This window comes from Carcharodon carcharias (genome assembly GCF_017639515.1).
Source record: "Carcharodon carcharias isolate sCarCar2 chromosome 32 unlocalized genomic scaffold, sCarCar2.pri SUPER_32_unloc_1, whole genome shotgun sequence".
NCBI classification, from domain to species: Eukaryota; Metazoa; Chordata; class Chondrichthyes; order Lamniformes; family Lamnidae; genus Carcharodon; species Carcharodon carcharias.
In genome coordinates this window covers 245,379-262,872 of record NW_024470685.1, presented here as the reverse complement: position 1 = coordinate 262,872, position 17,494 = coordinate 245,379, and the positions used below count along the sequence as shown (strand labels likewise).

General features: G+C 42.6%; 1 protein-coding gene across 5 annotated transcripts in view; it reads right to left on the bottom strand.

The window, feature by feature from the left end:
- vps13c (vacuolar protein sorting 13 homolog C) overlaps positions 1-17,494 on the bottom strand; it is a 351,237-nt gene that overhangs the window by 291,573 nt on the left and 42,170 nt on the right. The window contains exon 7 of one of the 5 annotated variants that reach the window (XM_041181313.1): positions 4,058-4,117. The exons of the other annotated variants lie outside the window; for them this stretch is intronic. Coding sequence (XP_041037247.1) covers positions 4,058-4,117 — 60 coding nt within the window. The remainder of the gene's footprint in view (positions 1-4,057; positions 4,118-17,494) is intronic. 5 annotated transcript variants of the gene reach the window in all.

Here is a 17,494-nt window from a genome sequence, read left to right as displayed (position 1 = left end):
GCGACATTGCCCTGTCACCAAGGGCCTCAGGTCTTTCCTACTTGGTTCCTGATAACCCTTCTTCCCACTGCTCTGTGCTGACAAGTTGCTTAGTTTTAAATGATTAAACTCGAGCTCTATAACAAAACATACCAGGATGTCCCTAAACCTTAGCCCTTGCTAACTTTCCTCCAAAGGCTCTAGGCTTAAAAAAGCATCACTATGTGAAGCAGTAAACTTCTCAATAGTTTGGTTTGGAGATACAACACTGGAAATGTGATTTTTTTTTTTGCTTAGCTTATCAATTATCCAATCATTTGAATGTAATGACGTTAGTAACTCAACACAGCACTGATGTTAAACACGTGAGTAATTAAGATCATCAGTTTAACAGTCCTGGTAATTCTTTCACTCTCAAGTACTTGACTATACACCACATTTGCTGGAATCGGGTCAATTTTTCTACATTACCCTTTGTCCAGATAATACTTCTCAAACAGCGAAAATCGATTCAACAAAAGTATCCTCTTTAAGAGCTCTGCTCAACAAGCTGTCTTCCTTCCCCAATATAAGCAGCAAAAGTGTCAGTTCTTTTCAAGAGACTTGTATGTGCAAACGGTACGTGAAACCAGGATCTGAATACACTAAGGTAGCACTTAGATCACCTTCTGTTCATTTGTTTTCAGCAGCTACAGTTTCGTCTTAATTAAAAGCTGATTACTAAATTCAATGTTTCTGAGTGTGGATGAATGCAAGCAGTCACCTCTCAGAATAAAGAGAACGCAAATCAACTTTACACTGAATTTACACAGGGTAGGTCTTCAGCAAAGCTCTGTTAATGAGCCAGTGGGTGATGGGTGTAGAAGCCATGTATGAAATTCAACACATAAAAAAAAGTACTAGAAATGCTCAACAGCTCAGGCAGTATCTATGAAGAGAAACAGAGTCAATGTTTCAGGTTGAGATGACCTTACCTCAGAACAGAAGATAGATAGAAAAGTAATGGGTTTTGAGCCATTGGAACGGGGTTGGTGGGGAGGGGGGTTGCTGGGAAAGAGAACATATATCAATAAAGAAGCTCTGTGATAGGCTGGAAGTGTAAAAGCCAGAGAGTCGTAATGGGTATAGTATCATCTAGTTGCCCTGGATGGGTCGCCTCAAAAGCCAGACCTTCAAGAAAGCTTCTTGCAAGTCAATGTGTCATATTTACACTCAATCATCCGGTTTAGTACATCATCTCTCTGTGGGATACAGAGTGATACTTGTACGCTCAGGTTCCAATAACTCAAGCTATGAGATGAGAAGGAAAGCAATCAAATATCAACGACAACACACTGAGATCAGGAGTATCGATCCTTCAGGTCAAATACATCTTGGGGATCATCCATTTGGATTATTTGAATATTCAACACACTTTAACCTCCCCTTCAAGCAGAATATGTTCCACATCTGGAGAACTGTGATGGACCAAAATACTGTCTTCTGCACACCAAGTCTTCATTCAACTAGACACAATTCCCCTACCTTAGGTCCCTCTTATAATTGTTGGGGAAGGGTGAAGATGTGAATAATGAAGATTTGAATAGTGGCATAGAGTGAAGCTCTTCAAAATCTAGTTAAAAGGTGCTTGCCAACATCTGCAGTTATTCCTTTTTAGAGATCCTTGGACGATACCAATCAAATTGGTCCCATGAATGGATGCATGCAAGTAGACAGCACTAGCCCTCATTTTCTACTTCCACAATGCACACAACTCCAAATATGTCTGCATTCATTGTGCATCAACTGGACACAATTCCCCTACCTTAGGTCCCTCTTGTAATTGTGAGGGGAGGAGCCAAGATGTGAATAGTAGCAAAGAATAAAGGAAGGTGGACAGCTGACTTCTTGAAACAAGAGTTCCTACACATTGGTGAGGATATTCTGCTCTAATAGTTGTTTGAAGAGCCAAACATTATCTGAGACTGGGAAAGAAACTGATTCTGCTCAAGCCAACTCCATTGAGGGCTATACAGACTCTTCATCAGTGTTCAAAAGTCCAGCACAACCTCATCTCACTCTTCATCAAGGCTCTTTGCAGAAAAGGGATCAACGTCAGTTGTTGCTTGGCATCAGCCGAATAATGCCAACCAATGACAACACAGTCGCTGTCCTGATGTCTGTGGTCCAAATAGTCATGCTTGCAGCTAACATGTAACCAAATCAAATAATCCACAATGGCCCCAACCAGGCTTCCCTGCTACCAGGGCAATATGTATCGTAGCCATGTGAACAAACTAAATCTGGCATGCTTGTACAGACCAATCTGCATCTGAATGTACCTTCTTCATACAACTTCAACCTGGGTGTGAATGCATTTAGGCTTCTTGACAGGAAAAGCAGTACCATTCACTTTTGCCAGGGGTTTTCCACCGATTCTTCTGCAACCCAAAAGCGAGCTTCCTGGTCTTAAACTTCCACTCCCCAAAATACGTGACTTCACTACATGACATGTCAGCTGTTCAAAAATTCCCCACAGCTGCCCAGCCAACAATGGCAGACTACCAAATTATTGCAAAATGGTGAAAAAAATGTAAAATGGCAAATATTCTACTGGGTAAGAAAACCTGTTGCCTGCCTGAAAGTAAGTATAGCTCAACATATGTGGGGAAGAGATCCTTCACTTCAGGGAAATGAAGACCGATTTTATTTGTAAACCTTGTGGACGTGCTCAACTTTCTCCTGGGCTTCTACTTTTGAAAATATAAGCAATATCTTTCATTGTGGAGAACACAGTAAGTAATGAATTGGAAAGAATTGCTGCATGTAATCATTATCTGCATGCTGACTCACTCCATGTTTCCTGAAAGTGCTCGTTCAACTTAGCCACTACACAGTCTGTAGAATGCCATTATTTTTATGCATGTATCAGGTTGCAAATTTCAGATCCAGCTCAGAACCAGAAGCAAAACAGGAATCATTGCCAAGAATGCAGTAATTGACATTAATAGCATGGTTGCAGAATAAAAAGCCTATTGAATCCAGGGAGATGAATCCAACAGCCAAAGTGCAATATGCATGGTCATAAAGTCCCAAAAAACATAACTGCTCAAGAATGAATAATCAAAAAAAAAACTTCCAAGCTAAGTAACCTGAAATTTCTCTTTACCTTAAATTAATATAATATATATTCCTAGTTATCCATGTAATGTTACAATCTGCATTGTTCAAACATGACCAGTTTCTAAACATCACGAATGTCATTGCTCTGGTCCAAGAAGTGACATTTAATGCCCCAAATTACTTGATTGTAACCAAACTGAACCTTGTTTTTGCTGCAAGTTTATTGCATATATCGACTCCTCCATGGGAAAGTATTTTTTCTCAGCACTCTGTCTATTATTGCGTTTCCCCCGCCACCTCCACCCACCATTTTACAATTCAAGTTATAATGAATTAGCTATTTTATATCGACACCTTTCATTATCTTTAAACATTTTAAACGTTTACACTGTTCAGCAGAAATTTTTGGGGAAAGACTCCTATTCACCCAGCTCAGTTTTGTAGCAGACAGAATTCACTAAAATCAAAAATGAGCCTCCACCTCAACAGATTCCTGGAACATGTAAGGTTTTGCAACTCTGCTTTATTTTCTCCAAATGTCAACATACTCCCTCCTTCCACCCCAAAGCCGAAACCCCCTCCCCCAACCCATTGTCAAAAATAACTTGCAGTTTCTTTTAAAATTGCATTACATTTCCAAAACAACAAATTAATTTTCACCTCCAGTTATCTCAATAATAAGCTTGACCTGCTCAATAAAAACTGATTTGGTTCAGCATTCCACGCAAAACAGTAACTTAAATGAGTTATACTTTACATGGAGCCAAACTTAATATGAAGGGGCCACCACTGCTTAATACAAGTATGTAATTAAGAAAACATACAAGTCTGCTGAAAACATTGCACTGGATTATAATTTCTACACATAACACCCGTTAAAGCATGCAGGCCACCAGTGGTTTTGAAATTTGGGGAAAAAAATGCAAAATAAATGAAGAATAAAATGGAAATTGCATCATAAAGTATTCATACATACCTTTGGAACGCGCTTTTGCAGATTTCTTAAAATACTTTTTAGACTTTTTATGTTTACGTCCTTAGCAATGCGAGCAAGCAAAACATACAGAAAGAGGTTAAAGAGATGTTAGTAGGAATTAGAGACATGCAGTAGGAGAAAATTAGCAGCTTGTGTTGGTTAGTAGTATTTAATGCTGAGATAAAGTAAAAAGCGAAGAAAACAATGGATCATACATTTTGTTATTTGACATGACTGACAAGAGTAGCACAAATCCTGCATTAAAATAAAGCAACAAGTTTGTAGCACTTCAGTTTACTTTCAAATTAAACTAGTTTCTCCATACAATGGATTCAAAAGAATGGATTCAAAATAGTGTCAATTTTCACAACAGTTTGAGTCATATGCAGCACTGAGGGAGAAGGATAAACAGGACAATGGACACAACTCAAACACAAACTTAACACGTTTCATTAAATAATCTGAAAGCAACCTTGAATGTAAATTCTCAGTTTTCCTTTGACTTTAATAGCATTAGGCTTATGAAATACTGTATACAGAAAATGTCAGTTGAATTAACTTTTCAATAACTGGCTCAGTAAACAGGCTTATCAGTGAAGTTAGAGCCCATGTAATAAAAAGGGATGACTGAACAATGTTCAGCACCATTCACGACTCCTCACTTACTGAAGTAGTCCATGTCCAAATGCAGCAAGGCTTGGCCAATATCCAGGCTTGGGCTGACAAGTAGTAAATAGCATTCGTGCCACATAAGTGCCAGGCAATGGCCATTTCCAACAAGAGAATCTAACCATCACCCCTTGACTTTCAATGGCATTACCATTGCTGAATCACCCAGTATCAACATCCTGGGGGTTACCATTGACCAGAAACTAAACTGGACTGGCCATGTAAATACTGTGGCTACAAGAGCAGGTCAGAGGCTGGGAATCCTGCAGTGGGTAGCTCACCTCCTGATTCCCCAAAACCTGTCCACAATCTACAAGGCACAAGTCAGGAGTGTGATGGAATAATCTCCACTTGTCTGGATGAGTGCAGCTCCAACAACACTCAAAAAGCTTGACTCCATCCAGGACAAAGCAGCCTGTTTGTTTAGCACCCCATCCACAAATATTCACTCCCTTCACCGCCAACACACAGTGGCAGCGGTGGGTACCATCTACAAGATGTACTGCAAGAACTCACCGAGCCTCCTTAGACAGCACCTGCCAAACCCATGGCCACTACCATCTAAAAGGACAAGGGCAGCAGACACATGGGAACACCAGCATCTGGAAGTTTCCCTCCCCTTCTGACTTGGAAACAGATCACTGTTCCTTCACTGTCACTGGGTCAAAATCCTTGAATTCCCTCCCTAATAACACTCTGGATATACCTTCTGCAGCAGTTCAAGGCGGCAGCTTAGCATCACCTTCTCAAGGGCAATTAGGAATGGGCAATAAACGCTGGCTTAGCCAGTAATGCTCACATCCCATGAATGAAGAAGAAAAAAAGGACAGCAGCAACAAAGATATGTAATGGGCTGAGTGACAGGAAACAGAATAGTGGATGAATGGTTGTCCTTTAAGCTGGAGGGAAGTTTATAATGAGGCTCCCCAAGGGCTGGTGTTAGGACTACTTTAGATATTCATGACCCAGACTTGGGTATACAAATCACAATTTCAAAATTTGCAGTTGATACAATACTTACAAGTATTGTGAACTGTGAGGACAATGATAAACTTCAAGAGGAGCTGTCCAAATGGCAGATGAAATTCAATGCAGAGAAGTGTGCAGTGATTCACTGTAGCAAGAGGAGTGAGGAGAGGCAATATAAAGGGTACAATCTAAAGGTGGTGCTGGAGCAGAGGGGTATGGCAGCACAAATCATTGAAGGTGGCAGGACAGGCTGAGAAATCATTTGATAAAGCACACAGAATCCTGGTTATGGAGTAGAAAAGGAAGGATGTTATGGTGAACCTCTATGAATACCTAGTTCAGCCTCAACTGGAATATTGTATCTAGTTCTGAGCACCACACTTTAGAAAGAATGTGAATGCATTACAGAGGGTGCAAAAAAGATTCAGGAGAATGAAGTTCCCCATTCCTGGAGCCAGTTATTTAGTCAGACTAGAGAAGCTGGGGCTGTTCTCTTTGGGGATGATTGAGAGGAGATTTGCTGGCACTGTTTAAAATCATGGAGGGGTCTGGACATACTAAGGCAGGGAGAAACTATTCCCTTTGGCCAATGGGTCAAGAACCAGAGAAGACCGATTTAAGGTAATTAGCAAAAAGAGCAACAGCAACATAAGGAAGAACTATATTTTTTTTTAACGCAGGATCTGGAATGCACTGCCTAGCTGTGTGGTGGAGACACATTCAAAAAGGAATTGAATAATTATCTGAAGATAAATAAATAACTTCCAGGGATACAGGGAAAAAGCTGCAGAGTGGAACCAGGTGAATTGCTCTTGCAAAGAGCTGGCACAGAAACAATGGACCAAGTGGCTTCCTTCTTCACTGGAACCATTCTATGATTCTATACCATGAAATATAGAGGGCAGGCGGTGGGTGGAACGGTGGTATTGTCACTGGACTCAGGTTCCAGAGACCCAAGGTAATGCTCTGGGGACCTGAGATCAAATCCCACCAATGGTGAAATTTGAATCCAATAAAAATCTGGAATTAAAATTCTAATGATGACCATGAAACCATTGTTGATCATCGTAAAAACCCACCTGCTTCACTAATGTCCTTTAGGGAGGGAAATCTGCTGTCCTTACCTGGTCTGGCCTACATGTGACCCAGAGCAATATGGTTGTCTCTTTAAAAAAAAAAATGCCCTCTTATTTTCCTTCTGACACTTACACAATCCTGTCACCCCACTAACCTAATTTATCTGGAATTGCAAATCTTCCTTATATTCTAAAACTTCATTTTTGTATATTCAGCATTCTTTGTTGATAACTCAAAGCCTCCAGACCAGCTGTCTCCAATTCAATTAAATCCCGCACATACAAACTATCCAAACTCAACTATTAACCCACTTTTACAATAAATCACACTAATAATGAGAATTATTATACTTTCATGACAAAAGTGAAAATGCCCCATTTATTCCTGCTGTTTTTTGTCTTTAACCACTCCTCACTCAATGCCAATATATTACCAACAACCCTCTTAGCCCTTATTTCGTAAAACACCTTCTGCATGGCACCTTATCAAACGCCTTTTGAAAATCCAAATGTACTCACTCCACACCCCTTTCTCCACCCTGTTAGGTACACGTTCAAAAAAAATTAACAGGTTTGTCAAACACAGTTTCTTCTTCATGAAACCATGTTGACTCTGCCTAATCATGTTTGATTTAAGCAGATCAAAACAAAAAAACTGCGGATGCTGGAAATCCAAAACAAAAACAGAATTACCAGGAAAAACTCAGCAGGTCCAGCAGCATCGGTGGAGAAGAAAAGAGTTGACGTTTCGAGTCCTCATGACCCTTCAACAGAACTGGGTGAATCCAAGGAGAGGGGTGAAATATAAGCTGGTTTAAGGTGGGGTGTAGGAAGGGGGGGGCGGGGGTGGTGGTGGTGGTTGGGTGGGGGGAGAGCAGTGGAGGTGGGTGGTGTGGTTGTAGGGACAAGCAAGCAGTGATAGGAGCAGATAATCAAAAGATGTCACAGACAAAAGAACACAGAGGTGTTGAAGTTGGTGATATTATCTAAACGAATGTGCTAATTAAGAATGGATGGTACGGCACTCAAGGTACAGCTCTGGTGGGGGTTGGGGGGGGCATAAAAGATGTAAAAATAATGGGAAAAGAAAAATCTATAAAATTATTGGAAAAAACAAAAGGAAGGGGGAAGAAACAGAAAGGGGGTGGGGATGGAGGAGGGAGTTCAAGATCTAAAGTTGAATCAATATTCAGTCCGGAAGGTTGTAAAGTCCCTGGTCGGAAGATGAGGTGCTGTGCCTCCAGTTTGCGTTGGGCTTCACTGGAACAATGCAGCAAGCCAAGGACAGACATGTGGGCAAGAGAGCAGGGTGGAGTGTTAAAATGGCAAGCGACAGGGAGGTTTGGGTCATTCTTGCGGACAGACCGCAGGTGTTCTGCAAAGCGGTCGCCCAGTTTACGTTATGTCTCCGTCTCCGACTTACCCCACGTGGACTCCAACTGAAATTCCATCCCTCTTGTTTCGAACCCACCCAGGATTATAGGTATCTCCGGGACATACAACGCTCCTCGAATTGCTGTTCCCGTCACATTCTGAGATCCACACTCAGTGCCATGTGCCGCCATATGAACACACTCGACCTCTCCCTCCAGCAGCACCGCCGTACCCTTTTTCAAAGCTGCGCATGCCCCCAGTTTCATTTTATTCTTCGTCTCATCCGACACCTCAACAAGAAACTTTTTCTCTTTCTCTCAAGTGCTAAGGAACGCAAGCTCCAACAACTCATCGACACCAACACCCATCCAGGACCCTCCACCCCTGCCTGTCCCTCTGTCCCCATCCCATCTTCCAATCCCAACCCCAGCCGTGTATTCACTATCCCCCTGACCTTCCCCTCTCCAATGCTGAACGTTCAGTGCTCAGCAAACGGCTCAGTTTCATACCCTTGCGCCCTCACCTTAATGAATTTCGGGCTCGGCACGACGCTGAACTCTTCTTCCGCCGTCTTTTTCTCCTGACTCACTTCTTTGGGCAGGACTCCTCTCCCCGTTCAACGGATCCTTTTACCCACCTCCAATATTCTCCTTCCACCTGGACCCCTCCCTCTGGATTCTTGATCTTTTCATTGAGAACTGTCGGCGCAACATTAGTCGTCTCAATTTCTCTGCTCCTCTCACCCATTCTAATCTGTCTCTCTCTGAACTTAATGCACTCTGTTCTCTCAGGTCCAACCCTGACATTGTCATCAAACCCGCTGACAAGGGTGGTGCTGTTGTTGCCTGGCGCACTGACCTCTACCTCGCAGAGGCTGAGTGTCAACTCGCAGACACTTCCTCCTACCTCTCCCTGGACCATGACCCCATCACTAAAACATCATGCCATTGTTTCCAGGACTGTCACTGTCCTCATCTCCTCTGGAGATCTTCCTCCCACAGCTTCCAACCTAATAGTCGCCCAACCTCGGACGGCCCGCATCTACCTCCTACCCAAAATCCACAAACAGGACTGCCCCGGTAGACCGATCGTCTCAGCTTGCTCCTTCCCCACGGAACTCATTTCTCGTTATCTTGACTCCCTTCTCTCTCCCCTTGTCCAGTCCCTTCCCACCTACATCCGTGATTCGTTTGACACCTTACGCCACATCAACAATTTCCAGTTCCCTGGCCCCAACCGCTTCCTCTTCACCATGGACGTCCAATCCCTCTACACCTCCATCCCCCACCAGGATGGTCTGAGGGCCCTTAGTTTCTTCCTCGAACAGAGGCCCGAACAATCCCCATCCACCACTACTCTCCTCCGTCTGGCTGAACTTGTTCTCGCACTGAACAATTTCTCCTTCAACTCCTCTCACTTCCTCCAAATAAAAGGTGTGGCTATGGGTACCTGCATGGGCCCCAGCTATGCCTCTCTCTTTATGGGGAATGCGGAACATTCTTTGTTCCAGTCCTACTCCGGCCCCCTTCCACAACTCTTTCTCCGGTACATCGATGATTACTTCGGTGCTACTTCATGCTCTCGTCGGGACTTGGAAAAATTTATTAATTTTGCTTCCAATCTCCACCCCTCCATCATTTTCACATGGTCCATCTCTGACACTTCCCTTCCCTTCCTTGACCTCTCTCTCTCAATCTCTGGTGATAGACTGTCCACCAATATCCATTACAAACCTACCGACTCCCACAGCTACCTCGACTACAGCTCCTCACACCCTGCTTCCTGTAAGGACTCCATCCCATTCTCTCAGTTCCTTCGCCTCCGTCGCATCTGTTCTTGTGATGCTACCTTCAAAAACAGTTCCTCTGACATGTCCTCCTTCTTCCTTAACCGAGGTTTTCCACCCACGGTCGTTGACAGGGCCCTCAACCATGTCCAGCCTATCTCCCGTGCATCCACCCTCACGCCTTTTCCTCCCTCCCAGAAACATGATAGGGTCCCCCTTGTCCTCACTTATCACCCCACCAGCCTCCGCATTCAAAGGATCATCCTCCACCATTTCCGCCAACTCCAGCATGATGCCACCACCAAACACATCTTCCCTTCACCCCCACTGTCGGCATTTCATAGGGATCGTTCCCTCCAGGACACCCTGGTCCACTCCTCCATCACCCCCTACTCCTCAACCCCCACCTATGGCACCTCCCCATGCCCACGCAAAAGATGCAACACCTGCCCCTTCACTTCCTCTCTCCTCACCGTCCAAGGGCCCAAACACTCCTTTCAAGTGAAGCAGCATTTCACTTGCATTTCCCCCAACTTAGTCTAGTGCATTCGTTATTCCCAATGCGGTCTCCTCTACACTGGAGAGGCCAAACGTAAACTGGGCGACCGCTTTGCAGAACACCTGTGGTCTGTCCGCAAGAATGACCCAAACCTCCCTGTCGCTTGCCGTTTTAACACTCCACCCTGCTCTCTTGCCCACATGTCTGTCCTTGGCTTGCTGCATTGTTCCAGTGAAGCCCAACGCAAACTGGAGGAACAGCACCTCATCTTCCGACTAGGCACTTTACAGCCTTCCGGACTGAATATTGAATTCAACAACTTTAGATCTTGAACTCCCTCCTCCATCCCCACCCCCTTTCTGTTTCTTCCCCCTTCCTTTTGTTCTTTCCAATAAATTACATAGATTTTTCTTTTCCCACCTATTCCCATTATTTTTAAATCTTTTATGCCCCCCCCACCCAAACTAGAGCTATACCATCCATTCTTCATTAGCACATTTGTTTAGATAATATTACCAACTTCAACACCTCTGTGTTCTTTTGTCTGTGATATATTTTGATTACCTGCTCCTATCACTGCTTGCTTGTCCCTACAACCACACCACCCCCCTCCACTGGTCTCCCCCCACCCCACTTTAAACCAGCTTATATTTCACCCATCTCCTTGGATTCACCCAGTTCTGTTGAAGGGTCATGAGGACTCGAAACGTCAACTCTTTTCTTCTCCACCGATGCTGCCAGACCTGCTGAGTTTTTCCAGGTAATTCTGTTTTTGTTTTGATTTAAGCACACTGCTGTCACTCACTTAATAATGGATTCCAGCATTTCCCCATCAACTGTCAGGCCAGTGGTCTGCAGCTCCCTCTTTTCATTCTCATTTGCTTCAATAGCAGAATTACATTTGCTACCTTCCAATCCATTGGAATCATTTCAGAATCTTGGTAATGTTGGAAGATCATAACCAATGCAACAACTAGATTTGCAGCCACCTCCTTTAAAGTCTTACAAGCATACGGCGTCAAGTCCAGGGGATGTGTCAGCATTTAGCCGTAAAGATGTTTCGAGTTGTGGTAGCAGTTTTTCTATAAAAGTAGGTGGCACTCGAAAGTGATTGCATTAATCTGATCATTAAGCAGAATGCCCCCTATCAAACACCAGATATTGTTGAGCCGTCTGCATCCACCATTGTTGACACTGTTACCATTTCAATTTTCTATCTCTCACCTCCAACACTGAACAGACATGAAAAAGGAGTAAGTAAAAATACTGGAAACGTTATTTTGAACTGAGAGAAGAGATAAAAACAGAAACTTAGTTTATCAGTGGGAAAAGTCAATCCAGTTTTTTGTTTACATTAATGGTAGTTGAGCATAATGGAGAATGGTTCAGATCATCAGGATGCAGAATCGGTTTGGGCGGAGAAGAGGAATAATAGGGGAAAGAAGTCACTAGTGGTAGTGTCTACAGGCCCCCTAACAGTAACCACAATGTAGGACAAGTAGACAGGAAGAAATATTGGGTATTTGTGATAAACGGACGGCAATAATAAAGGGTGACTTTAACCTACATATAAACTGGAAAAATCAGATTGGGAGTAGTAGCCTGGATGAATTCACAGAATGCTTTTGAGATAGTTTCTTAGAGTAACACGTTCTGGAGCCAACCAGAGAGCAGGTTGTATTAGACTTGGTATTGTGTAATGTGACAGAATTAATGATGTCAGAGTGAAGGTATCCCTCAGTAGCAGCGACCACAATATGACTGAATTTTACATCCGGTCTGAAAGGGAGAAGAATGGGTCGAACACTAGTATTTTAGACTTAAACAAGGCCAAGTATGTGGGCATGAAAGCTGAGCTAGTTGAAGTGAACTGGGATACTAGACTAGAAGATAGATCAATAGAGAAGCAGTGGCAGACATTCAAGGGGATATTTCAGAATATATATACTCCCACTATAAATAAAAATTCTAAAGGGAGGACCCACCGTCCGTGATTAAATAAAAAAGCTAAGGAAAGCACCAAAAGCATATAACTGTGCAAAGATGAGTGGCAGCATGGATGATTGTATAGAATATAAAGAACAGCAGAGAGTGACTAAGAGGTTGAGTATGAGACAAAGCTAGCAAAAAATGTAAAAATAGAGAAGGTAAAAACAGAACAGGTATTTAAACAGGAAAAGAGTAAGTAAATTGACTGTTGGTCCTCTAGAGAGTGAGAATGAGGAGTTAATAGTAGACAATAAGGAAATGGCGGATGAAATGAACAAATGTTTTGCTTCTGTCTTCAGTATAGAGAATACAAAAAACATTCCAGTAATAGCTGTAAATCAGGAGGTGGAGGGGTGAGGGGAACTTGGTGAACTTGCAATCACTAGGGAAGCAGTACTGAACAAACTGATGGAGTTGCGGGCTGACAAGTCTCTGGGTCCAGGTGGACTTCATCCTAGGGTCTTAAAAGAGGTGGCTAATGAGGCAGTAGATGCATTGGTGTTAATTTTCCAAAATTTGCTAGATTCCTGAAATGTTTCATCAGACAGGAAAACAGCAAATATAACCCCTGTATTCAAAAAGGGAGAGGGGCAGAAAACAGGAAACTATAGGCCAGTTAGCTTGACTTCTGTCGTGGGGAAGATGTTAGAGTCAATAATTAAAGAGGTTACAGCTGGGCACTTTGAAAAGCTAAGAGCTAAAGTAAAGAAGTATCTAATCAATTCTGGGAAGAAGGTATTTCTGAAGAGACTAGTGGAGACAATAGAGAGATCAAAGGGAAGGGACACATTTAAGGAAATACTGACACCTAGGTTGGGGTAGCTGCTTAGATCTCCCAGAAGACAGCAGGATAGCTGGTCAGAACTCCCAGAAGATAGTGTGAACAAGACCAGACCTGAAAACCCAGTTGCTGTCAGCCTCAGAGAACACCCCAAGAGAAAAAGGCACTGTGTGGTTAAAATTGCTAGAGTTTGTTGGTGTTGAAATCTATAAGGATAGTCGAACAGAAAAGGGGGTGGTTAGCTCTGGGGGTAATTAAATTAAGATCTTGTGGAACTGTTTTAATGTACTGTTTACTGCGTGAACTCATTCTTGCGTTGAAGTGTAATTGTGTTTTTTTTTGTTTTATTCTTCCAATAAATATTTACTCTACTATAAAATAATCATGTCGTTGGAGGCAACATCTCCAGATATCAGAACCTTTCCTCATAGTATACAAGTTGCAAAAACCGTTTTGGCAACTGTTTCAAGTTTCCCTCTGGGATTTGGACAGTTTGGCATTGACCATCAGCTGTGCCATAACAGTTAATATATTAGCCTGGATAGAAGGTTGGCTGGCTGGCAGCAAACAGTGTGCGTGCATAGATTGGGTCTTTATCCGATTGGCAGGGTGTGATGAGTGGAGTCCCGCAGGGGTCTGTGCTGGGCCCTCAACTTTTTCACATTTAAATGAACAACTTAGATGAGGGGAGCGAAGGCATGGTAGATAAATTTGCAGATGACACAAAGATAGGTGGGAAAGTATGTTCTGAAGAGGACATAAAGAGTTTGCAGACAGATATAGCTGTTATGTGAGAGGGCAAAAGTCTGGCAGATGGAGTGTAATGTGGGGAAAATTTGAAGCTGTTCACTTTGGCAGGAAGAATAAAAAAGCAGAGCATTACTTAAATGGAGAACGGCTGCAGAATTCAGAGGTGCAGAGGGATCTAGATGTTCTCATGCAGGAGTGACAAAACATTAGTATGTAGGTACAGCAAGTAGCAAGGCAGCTAATTATGAGAGGAATTGAACATAAAATTAAGGGTAAAACTCAGCAGGTCTGGCAGCATCGGCGGAGAAGAAAAGAGTTGACGTTTCGAGTCCTCATGACCATGGTAATTCTGTTTTTGTTTTGGATTTCCAGCATCCGCAGTTTTTTGTTTTCATAAAATGTAGGGTGTTATGCTTCGGTTATACAGGGCACTGGTGAGGCCGCATCTTGAATATCGTGTGCCGTTTTGGCCTCCCTATTTAAGGAAGGATGTAAATGCATTACAGGCAGTTCAGAGGAGGTTTACTAGATTGATACCTGCAATGAGCAGGTTGTCTTATGAGGAAAGGTTAGCCAGACTGGGCTTGTTTCCACTGGAGTTTAGAAGAGTGAGGTGGTGACTTGATTGAAGTATACAAGATCCTGAATGGTCTTGACAAGCTGGATGTGGAAAGGATGTTTCCCCTTGTGAGTCCAGGACTAGGGGGCACTGTTTTAAAATTAGCGGTCACCCTTGTAGGACAGAGATGAGGAGATTTTTTTTCTCTGAGGGTTGTGCAACTTTGGGACTCTCTACCTCAGAAGGCGGTGGAGGTGGGGGTCACTGAATATTTTTAAGGCGTAGGTAGGTTGATTCCCTTGCTTAACAAGATCAAAGGTTGTCAGAGGTAGATGGGAATGTGGAACACGAAACACAAATTGGTCAGCCATGATCTTATTGAATGCTCCTATCTTGTATGGTTCGTACGTAATTGAAATGCCACCAAGATGGCAGGATGAGCCTTGAACTAATGCTAGTTAAATGTTAAATGTATAATTCTCATGATGCCGTTCGTGTATACGAAGTTGATTTCTGAAAGTATCATGATGTGAAGTCAAATTCTGAATTTTGGGTGGGAGAGTGCCTTATCAATCATTGGTTGAAACCATGGCTCCATCCTACCTCTGCCACCAATCTGTGTCACTCCCCACTGTTTTTTTCATATTCTCTCATGGGATGTGGGCATCACTGGCAAGGAGAACATTTGTTGCCCATCCCTCATTGCAATTGAACTGCAGACACTTAAGAGTCAACCACATTGCTGTGGGTCTGGAGTCACATGTAGGCCAGACCACATGAGGATGGCAGATTTCCTTCCCTAAAGGACATTAATGAACTAAATGGGTTTTTAACTCTATCGATGGTAGTTTCATGGTCATCATTACTGAGAATAGCTTTATATTCCAAATTTATTAATTGAGTTTAAATTTCACCAGCTGTCATGGTGGGGTTTGAACCCAAATCCCTTGAGCATTAGCCTGGGCCACTAGTTTACTCATCCAGTGGTATCACCGCTATGCCACCATCTCCCTACTGTTGTGACCAAACAAATTTTGCACTCTTCAGCCCCCCTCATCCATTCCCGTTCCTTCTGTCCCAAACATTGGAGTCCCGGAAATCAAACAACATGGTAGATAATGAAAAGGTTGCAAATGTTTATTCTTCAAAAAGGGATTTGCAGATTTTGCAATCAAATGCTTGTATTGACCAGATTGGAGGAAGCATTGGGAGGATGGACCTGAAGCAATCAAGGTCCTAATCAACCAAGACTTACAAAAAAATAAGATATCTTGATCTGATTGTCATTTGACTTGAATAACAGAAGTTTCTAAACAAAATATAATTTCATGAAAGTGGTCAGCAGCTGCTTTTACAAAGGAAGAGGTAGAAATCATTAACAAGCAGCTCACTCAGATCCTGACAGAACAACGATCCAGGAGAAAATGATAAATTATTGAATACCAATATGCGTGTTTTTTTCTGGACAAACTGAAAATAATGAGGATTTAACCTTTGGAGTTCCCAACTCACACAATCTTAGTCAATGGGATTAAAAAATAAATAAAAACAACTTGTTATAGCCTTGTAATTGTTAAAATGCCAAGTGAGAAACTACTTTGATAAATTCTAGTATTTATCCTGAATACAGAGTAGTTGTCGTTATTTAAAGTTAAATTATGAACTGTTTACTGAAGAACACTGTGACTTCCTGCTGATATTAAGCAGAGTCATGTATTTAACAATAATCTTGCTCAATTTGGGTTCATTCTTTTAATCAAGCATGAATGCCACCTGGCACAAACAACTACAATAATCTTAGGTTATTGCGAAAAAAAAAGACTGGAGGATAAAGAATTTTTTTTTAAAAATCAGATTTAAAAAGTATTGACTTAATAAATACTAATGTTTATTTTATACTGCATTAGCTGTGAAACACTTTGGGACACCCACAAGACAATGAATGGTGTGACAAAAACGCAAGTTATTTCTCGCTTTCCTTCTTTGAGGCATGAGGGTTCTTTGTTTAAGGGAAGCACACGGTCGAACAACAATATGCACTTCATCTTTTGGCCGTGAATCTCCCAAAGTAGCATGGAGTCCGAATGGTAACAAGCATAAGGCCTACTAGACCTAAAAGGTGACTTTAATTTTTAATTTTTTCATGAATGTGGGCGTGACCTGCAAGGCCAGCATTTGTTGCCCATCCCTAATTGCCCTTGAGAAGGAAGTGGTGAGGCACCTTCTTGAACCGCTGCAGTCCATGTGGCGTAGGTACATCTACAGTGCTGTTAGGGAGGGAGTTCCAGGACTTTGGCCCAGCGACAGTGAAGCCACGGCGATATTGTTACAAGTCAGGATGATGAGCGGCTTAGAAGGGCATCTGCAGGTGGAATTGTTCCCGTGCATTTGCTGCCCTTGTCCTTCCAGGTCTCGGGTTCAGAAAGTGCTGTTGAAGGAGCCTTGCTGCAGTGTATTTTGTAAATGGTACACACTGTTGCCACTGTGCATCGGTGGTAGTGGGACAGAATGTTTAAGGCGGCAGATGGCATGCCAATAAAATGAGCTGCTTTTCCTGGTGGAGCTTCTTGAGTGTTGCTGGAGCTGCACACATCCAGGCAACTGGACAGTATTCCATCACACTCCTGACTTGTGCCTTGTAGATGCTGCATAGGCTTTGGGGAGTCAGGATGGGAGTTACTCACTGCAGAATTCATAATCTCTGACCTGCTCTTGTACCCTTGCATTTATATGGCTGGTCCAATTCGATTTCTGGTCAATGGTAACACTCCCAGAGAGTTGGTTGCTTTGAAAAAGAAATAAATTATAATAAGCTTCTATAACAAGGGGTGTCTATAGACTTGCTGACTTTTTTAATCCTCCCTTCACAATGCACATAATTGCTAGTTAGTGTGTACTCCCTTTACGTAATTAATAGGATTCTGTAAAGTATATCATGGATGGCATCATCAGCTCATGATTCTTATTAAGTAGAGAGTTCTACTT